Source organism: Stegostoma tigrinum, chromosome 13 (genome assembly GCF_030684315.1).
Source record: "Stegostoma tigrinum isolate sSteTig4 chromosome 13, sSteTig4.hap1, whole genome shotgun sequence".
Classification (NCBI taxonomy): domain Eukaryota; kingdom Metazoa; phylum Chordata; class Chondrichthyes; order Orectolobiformes; family Stegostomatidae; genus Stegostoma; species Stegostoma tigrinum.
In genome coordinates this window covers 8,293,070-8,305,547 of record NC_081366.1, presented here as the reverse complement: position 1 = coordinate 8,305,547, position 12,478 = coordinate 8,293,070, and the positions used below count along the sequence as shown (strand labels likewise).

The following is a 12,478-nucleotide window of genomic DNA, read 5'->3' as shown; positions in this document are numbered from 1 at the left end:
TACTGGCTGAAGTTACCATGAAGGACTCTCCTATTCAACCTCTCCCCTTGCCTGTGGCGTGGTAACCCTCCGGTTAAACCACCAACAGTTGTCTCTGTCTAATGAGAGAGTAGCTGTGTGCTCTGGTGAGACTGTGGCAACTTTACTTTTTGCATGGTCACTGGTACAGAGAGCAGTTTATTTATTTTCAGACTTTTTCAAAGTGCATTAAATTCGCAGGACAGATATTCTGGATTATTGTCCAGTAGACAAGACCCCCACAGCAGAACCTTGGCCAGAGTCTTTGAAACAGATCCAACAGATGCTTATGTTGTTCGTATTAATTATTTTGTGCTATAGAGTCAGAAACAGACCCTTTAATCCAATTCGTCCATGCTGACCAAGTTTCCCAAACTAAACTAATCCCACTTGCCTGCACTTGGCCCATGTCCTTCCAAACCTTTCCTATTTCTGTCCCTGTCCAAATGTCATTTAAATATTGGAACTTTATCTGTGTCTACCACTTCCTCTGGCAGTTCATTCCGCATATGAATCACATTCTGTGTGGAGAAGTTGCCCCTCAGGTCCCTTTCTATTCTGTCTCCTCTCACCTTAAAAAAAAATGCCCCCTAGTTTTGAACTCACTCACCCTAGGGAAAAGACCTTTGCTGTTCACCTTATCTGTGCCTGTCATGATTTTATAAACCCCTATAAGGTCATCCCTCAACCTCCTACACTCCAGTTAAAAACATCCAGGCTATCCAACTTCTCCCTAAAACTCAAACCCTCCAGTCCCAGCAACATCTGGATAAATCTTTCTTGAACCCTTTCCAATTTAATAACATCCTTCCTGTAGCAGGGCAACCAGAACTGTACACAGTACTCCATAAAAAGACCTCACCAATATCTGGGCCTGCTGTGTTCATCCAGCCTCACATTTCATTATCACCAATATCTTGTACACCGCACAATGACATCTCAATTCCTATACTCAGTGGTCTGAACAATGAAGGCAGGCATGCTAAACGCTTTCTTAACCATCCTGTCTACCTGTGACGCACTTTCAAAGAACTATGTACCTGAACCCCTGGGTCTCTCTCTGCTTGATAACAATACCCACCATCTTGCCATTAACTGTGTAAGTCTTGTCCTTGTTCGCTTCACCAGAGTACAATACCTAGCATTTATCTAAGTCAAACTCCATCTGCCACTCTTCCACCCATCAGTCCAATTGATCAAGATCCCTGTGGAATCTTAGATAACCTTCCTCCCTGTCGTCCATACTACAAGTTTTGGTGTCATCCACGAACTTACTGCGTCTCCTAAATCGTCATCCAAATCATTTATATATATGACAAACAACAGTGGACCCAGCACTAATTCCTGCAGAACACCACTGATCACAGCCGCACCCCACGCCCCCCCCCCCCCCCCCCCCAACCAAAAGCAATCCTCACCAGCACCTCTGTCTCCTACTGTCAAGCCAATGCTGTATCCAATGTCAAGCTCTCCCTGAATTCCATGTGATTTATTAATTAGTCTACTGAAAGGAACCTTGTCGAGGGCTGTGTGGACAATGTCCAAAACTCTACCCTCATCAGTCTTTTTGGTTACGTCATTAAAAAAAACCTCAATTAAGTTTGTGAGACATGATTTCCCACTCTCAAAGCCATACTGACTATCCCTAATCAATCCCTGTCTCTCTCAAATGGATGTAAATCTATCTCTCTGAATCCCTACCCACAACTTACTCAATATTAATGTCAGAGTCACAGGTCTATAGTTCCCATGCTTCCCTTACAGCCTTCCTTAAATAAAGACACAACATCAGCCACCCACCAGTCCCCCCGCACTTCACCTTTACATTTTTTTAAGAGCTCCAGCACCACCTCTTCTGCGATGTGGATTGTTTTCAAGATATCAAGTGAGGAATAAGAGAATGATCAGGGAGAAGGAAGGGCCGATCAGGGATAGCGTAGGGAACTTGTGCGTGGAGTCTGAGCAGATAGGGGAAGCCCTAAATGAGTTTTTGGCTTTGGTTTTCACTAAGGAAAGGGACCTTGTTGTGAATGAAAACTTTGAGGAGCAGGAAAACAGGCTTGAACAGATTAAGATTGAGGAAGTTGACGTGCTGGAAATTTTGGCAAACATTAAGATTGATAAGTCCCCAGGGCCAGACCAGATTTATCCTCGGTTGCTCCGGGAAGCGAGAAAGGAGGTTGCTAAGCCGCTGACGAAGATCTTTGCTTCCTCACTCTCCACAGGAGTCGTACCGGAAGATTGGAGGGAGGCAAATGTTGTTCCTCTTTTCAAGAAAGGGAATAGGGAAATCCCTGGAAATTACAGACCAGTCAGTCTTACGTCTGTGGTCAGCAAGGTTTTGGAAAGAATTGAGGGATAGGATTTATGACTATTTGGAAAAGCATAGCGTGATTAAAGGGAGTCAGCATGGCTTTGTGAGGGGAAGGTCATGCCTTACAAATCTTATTGAGTTATTTGAGGAAGTCACAAGACGGGTTGACGAGGGTCGAACAGTGGATGTGGTGTACGTGGACTTCAGCAAGGCATTTGATAAGGTTCCCCACGGCAGGTCATTCATAAAGTCAGGAGGTATGGGATACAGGGTGATTTGGCTGTCTGGATTCAGAATTGGTTGGCTGACAGGAGGCAGAGAGTAGTTGTAGATGGTAAGTATTCTGCCTGGAGGTCAGTGCTGGGTGGTGTCCCGCAGGTCTCTGTTCTTGGGCCTCTGCTCTTTGTAGTTTTTGTAAATGACTTGGATGAGGAGGTTGAGGGGTGGGTTAGTATGTTTGCTGATGACACAAAGGTTGGAGGTGCCGTTGATAGTATCGAGGGCTATTGCAGGCTTCAGCAAGACATTGACAGAATGTAGAGCTGAGCTGAGAAATGGCAGATGGAGTTCAACCTGGATAAATGTGAAGTGATGCATTTTGGAAGGTCGAACTTAAATGCTGAATGTAGGATTAAAGGTAGGATTCTCGGCAGTGTGGAGGAACAGCGAGATCTTGGTGTTCAAGTGCATCGCTCCCTCAAAGTTGCCACCCAGGTGGATAAGGTTGTTAAGAAAGCTTATGGTGTTTTGGCTTTCATTAACAGGGGGATCGAGTTTAAGAGCCGTGAGGTTATGCCGCAGCTCTACAAAACTCTGGTGAGACCACACTTGGAATATTGTGTCCAGTTCTGGTCGCCCTATTATAGGAAAGATGTGGAGGTTTTGGAGAGGGTGCAAAGGAGGTTTACCAGGATGCTGCCTGGATTGGAGGGCTTGTCTTACGAGGAGAGGTTGACTGAGCTTGGACTTTTCTCTCTGGAGAGAAGGAGGAAGGGAGGTGTACAAGGTAATGAGAGGCATGGATAGAGTCAATAGCCAGAGACTTTTCCCCAGGGCAGGATTGACTGCCACGAGGGGTCATAGTTTTAAGGTGTTAGGAGGAAGGTATAGAGGAGACGTCAGAGGGAGGTTCTTCACCCAGAAAGTTGAGAGCGTATGGAATAGTTTAGCAGTGGTAGTCATGGAAGCGGAGTCATTAGTGACATTTAAGCGACTGCTGGACATGCACATGGACAGCAGTGAATTGAGGGGAATGTAGGTTAGGTTATTATTTTTGGATTATGATTATTCCACGGCACAACATCGTGGGCCGAAGGGTCTGTACTGTGTTGTACTTTTCTATGTTCTATTTCAATATTTATCCGACTTTCTCCCCATTAAAACTACCATAAAATACTCGTTTAATATCTCTTCCCATTTCCTGGGGTTCCATGCATAGATGACCTTGTTGATGTTTTCTGGGCCCTATTCTCTCCCTAGCTGCTCTTTTGCTCTTAATGTACTTGTAGAATATTTCTGGATTCTCCTTAACCTTGTCTGCCAAGGCTATTTTATCCCTTTTTTGTTCTCCTTGTTTCCCTCTTAAGAATGCCCCACACCCTTTATACTCCAGAGATTCACTTGCTTCCAGTTGTGTATACCTAACATATGTCTCCTCCTCATTCCTGACCAGAGCCTCAATATCTTTATTTATACATTCTTCCTTACCCCTACCAGCCTTACCCTTCTCTCTAGCAGGAACGTAATGCCTCTGAACACTGGCTATCTCACTTTTGAAAGTCTCCTACTTGCCAGCCGTCCCTCTACCTGCGAACAGACTACAGCCCCATCAACTTCTGAAAGCTCCTGTCTCATACAGTCAAAAACTGCCATACTGTAATTAAGAACTTTAACTTCTGTACAAGGCCCATCCTTCTCTGTACTATTTTAAAGCTAATAGAATTATGATCTCTGCCCCCAAAGTGTTCCTCCACTAACAGTTCAGTCACTAGCCCTGCCTTATTTCCCAAGAGAAGGTTAAGTTTTGCTTCTTCTCTGGTACTTCCATCTACATATTGATAAAGAAAATTTTCCTGAACAAATACCTCACCATCCAAGCCCTTAGCACTAAGGCAGTTGCAGTCTATATTTGGAAAGTTAAAATCCCTACCATTGCAACTCTATTATTCCTATATATATCTGAGGTCTATCTACATATTTGCTCCTCGGTTTTCCACTGACTATTGGCAGAGAGGCCGATAGTACAATCCCAACAAGGTGACCATCATCTTCCTATTTCTGAATTCCAGCCTTGTAGCTTCACTCAGTGATCTCTCTGAAATATCCTCTGTAAGTACAGCAGTCATGTTTTCCCAGGTGTGATTAACTTCTTAGACTGTTCCTATTGTCCTGTGCAATGTCTCGTTGCTCATTCACTGAGCAGAACAGTTTCCTGCAGTGCACCGAACCTCATTTGTAAATGATGATCTTTTATTAATTGATCATTTACGTATGCCCTTGTTTTGCATGTTTCACCTTTTAATTCTCACTAGTTGTCCCTGCTATAAACAATCTGTGAGGTTGCATTCATCCTCCAAATTTAATGATGATAAAATCACTGAACTTTGGGTGTGATGACGTTAAGTGGCTCCAAAGTGAAACAGCAAGACTCCTTGCCAAATGCGGCAACAGGGGAGAGAAGTAGACCATTCAGCCCTTCAAACAGCAGTGTCGTTCTAGATTCTAGCTGATAGTCTACCTTCGTGCAATATTCCCGTGTTATCCCCATATTCCTGAAGTCATTAACTGTAAGTTTGTTAATCTCAGCTTTGCAAAAATTGAGTTGTTTCACCTCTGTTTGATTACAGTTAGGACCTGAATCTGGATTTGCACTGATATTACATTCCAACCACCACATGAAGTAAACCCATGCAGCATACGCACTGAAGTTGTACTTCAGATGCACACTTGCAAGGGATCCTCCAGCTCTACAAGACAATTTTATTGAGAGGCCTCAGGAGAAATGTTAACCTGTGTTTCTCTGTGTCATTGAGTAGCCCCTTTTTGTCTATGCTCGTCCTCTGTACTACTTAAATATAGGTTTCACTGTGCCTTGTCTTTAAAGAGAACCCGGGAGGATGAGTTAATGAAAACAGTCTGTTGTCTCTCTTGCAGTGGTTTAAGCTGTGAATGCATGATCTCCCAGGGCCTCATAAGCCAGGCTGTAAAACTGCTGATTGCACTGGGCAGAACTGTTGATTCAGGCACAACAGATGGTGTGGAATTGGTAAGTAGAGCTGGGAGATCATTAAATTTATCCCCTTGTGCCTGTTGTCAGTGGCTGCTCGGAGAGAAGCACCACTTATGATAAGAAAAAACTCATTCATACTGTGCATTGCCCAACCTCCCAAATAGTCGGTTACATGCTTTTTTTTCTCTCAAGTGTTAATTGTGGCTCAGTTGGGAGCATTCTCAGCTGTGAGTCAGGAGGTTGCAGGCTCAACTCCCACAGCAGGACTTTGCTTTCAAATCTTTTTGCATTCTAAAATCAAGGCTGAGATTTTAGTTAAGTATGGAAGGAGTGAGAGGAGCCAAACCTCAGATAAGATGTTGAATCAATGTCCCATCTTCCCTCTGAGTTGGGCAAAAAGGATGCCAGAGGCATTACTTTTAAGAAGTTCTAATGTTCTGTTAATGTTCTGGACTGCTGTGTTTCCTATATTGCAACAATGACTTCATTTCAATGGTACCTCTCTGTCCCAAAGCATTTCGCAGCCATCGTGGAAAGTCGTGGAAAGCTATATAAATGTAAGATAAGTGCACATCTGCCTTTCAGTGTAGGAATTTGGAGAAACACAGCCCACACATTTGCTCACAGCAGACTCCCACCATCAACAGTGTGATAACAGCTATTTAATTTTGTTTAGATTGCTAAATATTTACCACAATGCAGCAAAACTCTCCTGTTGTTTTGCATAATACCCACTTTTTCACAAATGCCTGAGAAAGCAGACAGGCTTTTGTCTGAAAGTTGGCACCTGCAAGGAATGCCAACCAGGCTTTTGTGTTCAAATTTCTGCAGTGGATTTCAGAACAGAAGAGCACACGTATGAATTAGAACTAGGCCACTCGGTCCCTCAAGCCTGCTCAGCCATTCAGTAAGATGATGGCTGATCTGATTACTCCACATTCCAGCCCACTCCCAGCAGTCTTTCATACCCTTGCTTATCAAGAATTTATGAAACTGCGCCTTAAAAATATTCAGGCATTCTGCTTCCACTGCATTTTGAAAAAGAGAGTTCCAAAGATTCATGACCTTCTGTGAGGGAACAAATTCTCCTCATCTCTGTGTGATATAGCTTTCCACGACTGCCAGATGGCTGCGAAATGCTTTGGGACAGAGAGGTACCATTGAAATGAAGTCATTGTTGCAATATAGGAAACACAGCAGTCCAGATGCACTGCACAAATTCAGCAAAGATTCTCAAAGAACATCTTCGAAACCCAATGACCACTTCTGTCTAGAAGGACAAGGGCAGTGGATACATGAGAACACCACCACTTGCAAGTTCTCCTCCAAGCCTCTCACCATCTTGAGTTGGAAATATATTGTCATTCCTTCAGTGTCACTGGATCAAAATCCTAAAATCCCTCCATAACTGCACTGTGCGTCTATCTACAGCACATGGACTGCAGTGGTTCAAGCAGGTAGCTAACCATCACCATCTCAAGGACAACTAGGAACAGGCAATACATGCTGGCCCAGCCAGTGACAACCATGTCCACAAGAGCATAATGAAATAAAATTTGTCACATCTTGCCATGCAGAAAATGACCCATTTATGCCTCCTCTCCGTTTGCTGTTGGCTAGCCGATCTTCTACCTATAGCAGGAACCAAACTTGCCTACTTCATCCGTCATGAAACATGATTTCTATTGTTGCCCGAAAAGAAGTTCTCAAACCTTTTTACCCAAGTGTTCTAGCCTCACGTGTCAGACAAAAGACGGGGAACCGACTCGGAACTTAATTAAACAAACCCTTCTTTATTTTAACTCTTTAAATACGAAGACCCAATATAAAACATACATTCATTGCAACATTTAATTCTGACTTAATCTAACTTCAACTTCAACTCACTTCATTCAACTTCATTTTACTTTACTTAATCCACATATAACCCAAATTCTTTCTTTAACTGTAGATGTTTGGCTCAAATTAAATACTACACCGATTTGAGTGCAGTGGCCAGATTTGTTCTCCGTGAAGATAAACCTCACGGTTCTTTGTCTTCTCTCTGAAACTGACGTCAGGGCACGTGCATTCCCAACATGGTCAGGAGGCTTACAGTCATAGAGGCATACAGCATGAAAACAGACCCTTCTGTCCAGCTTGTCTATGTTGACCAGATATCCTAAATAAATCTAGTCTCACTTGCCAGCATTTGGCTCATAACCCTCTAAATCCTTCTTGTTGATATACCTAACCAGATGCCTTTTAAATGCTGTAATTGTACCAGCCTCCACCACTTCCTCTGGCAGCTCATTCCATACATGCACCACCCTCCATGTGAAAAAATTGCCCTTGGGTCCCTTTTAAATCTTTCCCCTCTCACCTCAAATCTATTCCCTCTAATTTTGGACTCCCCCAATCTGGGGAAAAGACCTTGTCTATTCACCCTGTCCATGCCCCTCATGATTTATAAACCTCTCTAACGTCACCCTTCAGCCTCCAGGGAAGATAGCTCCAGCTTATAAGGCTTTTCCCTTTAGCTTAAACCCTTGACCCTGGCAACAGCCCTGTAAATCTTTTCTAAGCCCTTTAAAGTTTCGCAACATCTTTCCTAGAGCAGAGAGCCCAGAATTGTAGGCAATACTCCAAAAGTGGCCAAACTGATATCCTGTACAGCTGTAATATATGTCCTCCCAACTCCTACACTCAATGCATCAACCAATAAAAGCAAGCACAGCAAATGCCTTTTTCACTATCCTGTCTACCCAGGACTCCACTTTCAAGCAACTATGACCCTGCACTCCAAGGTCTCGTTCAGCAACACTCCCCAGGACCTTAGCATTAAGTACATATGTCCTGCCCTGATTTGCCTTTCCAAAATGCAGCACTTCACATTTATCTGAATTAAACTCCCATCTGCCACTCGTCGGCCCATTGGCCCATCTGATCAAGATCCTGTTGTACTTTAAGGTAACCACCTTCACTGTTCACTACACCCTCCAACTTTGGTGACATTTGCAAACTTATTAACCATATTTTCTAAGTTCACATCCAAATCATTTATTCTTCTCCTCAGAAAAATTTCTTTGTCCTGTTAAGTAATCTGAAACATGCTGTATTTCAGGAAGATCTCCTGACACTCATCCAGTGAATTGATCAAAGCCTGATCACGTTTGATTCCAGCCAGTCGAGTTTACTGGGTGGCACGGTGCCTCGGTGGTTAGTACTGCTGCCTCAAAGTGCCATAGACCTGGATTCAATTCCACCCTCAGGCAACTGTCTGTGTCGAGTTTGCACGTTCTCCCTGTGTCTGCGTGGGTTTCCTCCGGGTGCTCCATATTCCTCCCACAGTCCACAGATGGATTGGCCATGGGAAATGCAGGGTTACAGGGATAGGGTAGCGGGGTGGTCTGAGTGGGATGGTCTTTGTGGATCAGATGGGCCAAATGGCCTGCTTCCAAGCTGTAGAGATTCTGTGAACAACTCCCAAATGTTTACACCGAGTCATAAACAGCAATATTCTATGCTCCATATAGGGTTGTGCGGTACTAGTATGTCTAGACACCACCGTGAGACTTGCCTTAATTGGTCAACACATGAAACTACAGGTCACAGCAGGTCCTGGCTGCAGTTTTAACTGAAGTCAGAATTTAAACTGACTTCATTAAAATTCCCAGAGATAATGGGAACTGCAGATGCTGGAGAATCCAAGATAATAAAATGTGAGGCTGGATGAACACAGCAGGCCAAGCAGCATCCTCTCTGATGAAGGGTCGAGGCCCGAAACGTCAGCTTTTGTGCTCCTGAGATGCTGCTGGGCCTGCTGTGTTCATCCAGCCTCACACTTTATTATCATTAAAATTCCCAGCCTGCTTGATTGTTTCTCTTAACCAGGCTCATAGCAATTTCTGTTGCTGACCACACTATCTGCAGAGAAAAATATTTGGATACAGTGGAATCTGACCGTTCATTTCCATTGAAATTTTTAAATTATTCCTATGATTGACAGATATTTATTCCTCTCTAATTTTAAATCCTGCATTTTCCTTCTTGCCACTTCAGCTGATTTACCCTGTGGCTCGGTGCTTGGGAAATCTAATCGCCAGTGATGAAGGAGTGCGGTGCAAAGTCCAGTTCCATGACGATGACTTGCTGTGGGCCCTGAGTGTGTTCCTGCGCAGCTTTCTGCAATCACGGCCTTTTGTGACCCGCGAGTGCCTCTGGCTTCTCAACAACCTCACAGGTTAGTGTTGGTCGGTTTTGAAATAATTAACAGGGAATAGATATCTTCTTAGCAACTTGTTCAGAGAAGTTATTGCGTGCCTCCTGGCTCAAAGGGATACTACCATTGCACTACTACAGCCTATTACCAGGGAGCAGATATTTTCAATCAACCTATTCAGACATGTTATTACACACCTCTGGAGCAGGTGGGACTTGAACCCAGAGCTTATCCCATAAGTCTTATCTGTATCAATCCTTTTGAATGTAATATCAGGTCACCCCTTAGTCTTCTCTAACTGAAGAAAATAACTCCTTTCTAGATAAGTGTAACCGCCTCGGCTCTTGTTTTGGCTTTTTTTAAATTCTGTTGCTGGTATAGTGGGAAAAGTCTATAGAATTGTGTGTGCATATTTTTAATGACAATGTTGATGTATTAATTATCCAATACTTACACACTACAGCTGGTGAAAGACAATCCTGCTCCGCTATCTTCTGTCATAACCTGGTGCCAGTGTTCCTTCAGCTAATCCCTTTTGCTGCTGGGATAAATACACTAGTAAGTTTGCACCTCTCCATTTAAATTTGAGACAAGATTGCGAATTACATACATCCTTGTTTTCCAATTACCCCATGATCTCACCCCTTCCCATGTCCTTACAGTCCTCCAAAATATATGCTGTCTTCCAATTCTGGTCCCTTGCAAATGGCCAAATCTCATTTCATAACCAGTAGCCTTTGTGCCTTCATCCGCCTATGATGCTTAACTGTTCTCTCCTTTAAGAATCTGCTAAACATCTCCCTGATCAGCCTTTGGCTCGTTACATGATTCATTGTTTTGTTTTGTCCTTTGTCATATCTGGTTTGGAGGATATTAGCTATCAGGAGAGATTGGACAAATTCAGAGTTGTTTTCACTTGGACGTTGGAGGCTGGGAAGCGACCTGATAGAAGTTTACAAAATTATGAGGTGTGGATACATTCGTAGAGATATACAGAACAGAAACAGACTCATCAGGCCAACTCCCCCATGCAGACCCGATACATATCCTATTTAAATCTAGTCCCATTTGGCCCATTTCCACATAAACCTTTCCTGTTCATATACCCATCCAGATAGCCAACATGGATTTGTGCGTGGGAAGTCGTGTCTCACTAAGTTGATAAGAGTTTTTTGAAGAGGTAACAAAGAGTATTGATGAGGACAGGGCAGTAGATGTGATCTATATGGACTTCAGTAAGGCGTTGGACAAGGTTCCTCATGGAAGACTGGTTAGCAAGTTTAGATCACATGGAATAGAGGGAGAAGTAGCTATCTGCATACACAACTGGCTCAAAGGTAGTAGACAGAGGGTGGTGGTGGAGGGTTGCTTTTCGGACTGGAGACCTGTGGCAAGGTTTGGTGCTAGGTCTTCTGCTTTTCATCGTTTATATAACTAGTTTGGATGTAAACATAGGAGGTATGGTTAGTAAGTTTGCAGATGACACTAAAATAGGAGGCGTAGTGTACAGCAAAGAAGGTTACGTCAGTACAACAGGATCTTGATCAGATGGGCCAATGGGCCAAGGAGTGGCAGATGGGAGTTTAATTCAGATAAATGTGAAGTGCTGCATTTTGGAAAGTCAAATCAGGGCAGGACTTATACACTTAATGCTAAAGTCCTGGAGATTGTTGCTGAACAAAAAGACCTTGGAATGTAGGTTCATATTTCACTGAAAGTGGATTCGCAGGTAGACAGGATAATTATCGAAGAAGGCGCTTGTTATGCTTGCCTTTATTAATCAGTGCATTGAGTGTAGGAGTTGGGAGGTCATGTTGCAGCTCTACAGGACATTGGTTAGGCCACTTTTGAAGTACTGCCTGCAATTCTGGTCTCCCTCCTGTGGGAAGGACGTTGTGAAACTTGAAAGGTTTCAGAAAAGATTTTCAAGGATGTTGCCAGGGTTGGAAGGTTTGAGCTATCGGGAAAGGTTGAATAGGCTGGGGCTGTTTTCCGTGGAGCATTGAAGGGTGACCTTATAGAGGTTTATAAAATCATGAGGGGCATGGAGAGGGTAAATAGGCAATGTCTTTTCCCTGGGGTGGGGTGAGTCCTAAACTATAAAGCAAAGATTTCAAGTGAAAGGGAAAAGGGTCAACTTGTTCACACACAGAATGGTGCGTGTATGGAATGAGCTGCCAAAGGAAGTGGTGGAGGCTGGTACGATTACAGCATTTCAATATTGAATAGAATGGATTGTCAGATCCTTTTTCCCTGATTAGAAATGTCATTTACAAGGGGATTTATGTTTAAGGTAAAAGCGGGAAAGCTTAAAGAAGATGTGAGAGGCAGTTTTTTTTATACAGTTTGATATGTGCCTGGAATGTGCTGCTGGAGAAGGTGGTGGAAGCAGATTCAGCAGCAACATTTTAAGAGGCATCTTGAGAGATACATAATCTGTCAGGGAATAGAGGTGTACACACCATATAAAAGCAAAAGGTTTTCAGTTTAGAAAGGTGTCATGTTTCAGCACTGGCTTGGTGGACCAAAGGGCTTGTTCCTGTGCTATGCTGTTCTTTGATCTTTGTTCTATCTTGATGACCCCGCTGTGCACCATGTAAATAACAGTATCTTGCTGTTATTAGAAAAGTAGAAAACTCTGTGTTGAACAAAAATGTGTTCATTTCCATATTATTCTAACTCTCCCAGTCTCTCACCCAATTGCAATTTTAATATT

At 43.3% G+C, this 12,478-nt stretch overlaps 1 protein-coding gene across 2 annotated transcripts in view; it reads left to right on the top strand.

Moving 5' to 3' along the window:
- tmco6 (transmembrane and coiled-coil domains 6) overlaps nucleotides 1-12,478 on the top strand; it is a 44,009-nt gene that overhangs the window by 21,480 nt on the left and 10,051 nt on the right. For both annotated transcript variants that reach the window (XM_048543701.2, XM_048543700.2), the window contains exons 8-10: nucleotides 5,486-5,597; nucleotides 9,603-9,783; nucleotides 10,226-10,320. In XM_048543701.2, coding sequence (XP_048399658.1) covers nucleotides 5,486-5,597; nucleotides 9,603-9,783; nucleotides 10,226-10,320 — 388 coding nt within the window. The remainder of the gene's footprint in view (nucleotides 1-5,485; nucleotides 5,598-9,602; nucleotides 9,784-10,225; nucleotides 10,321-12,478) is intronic.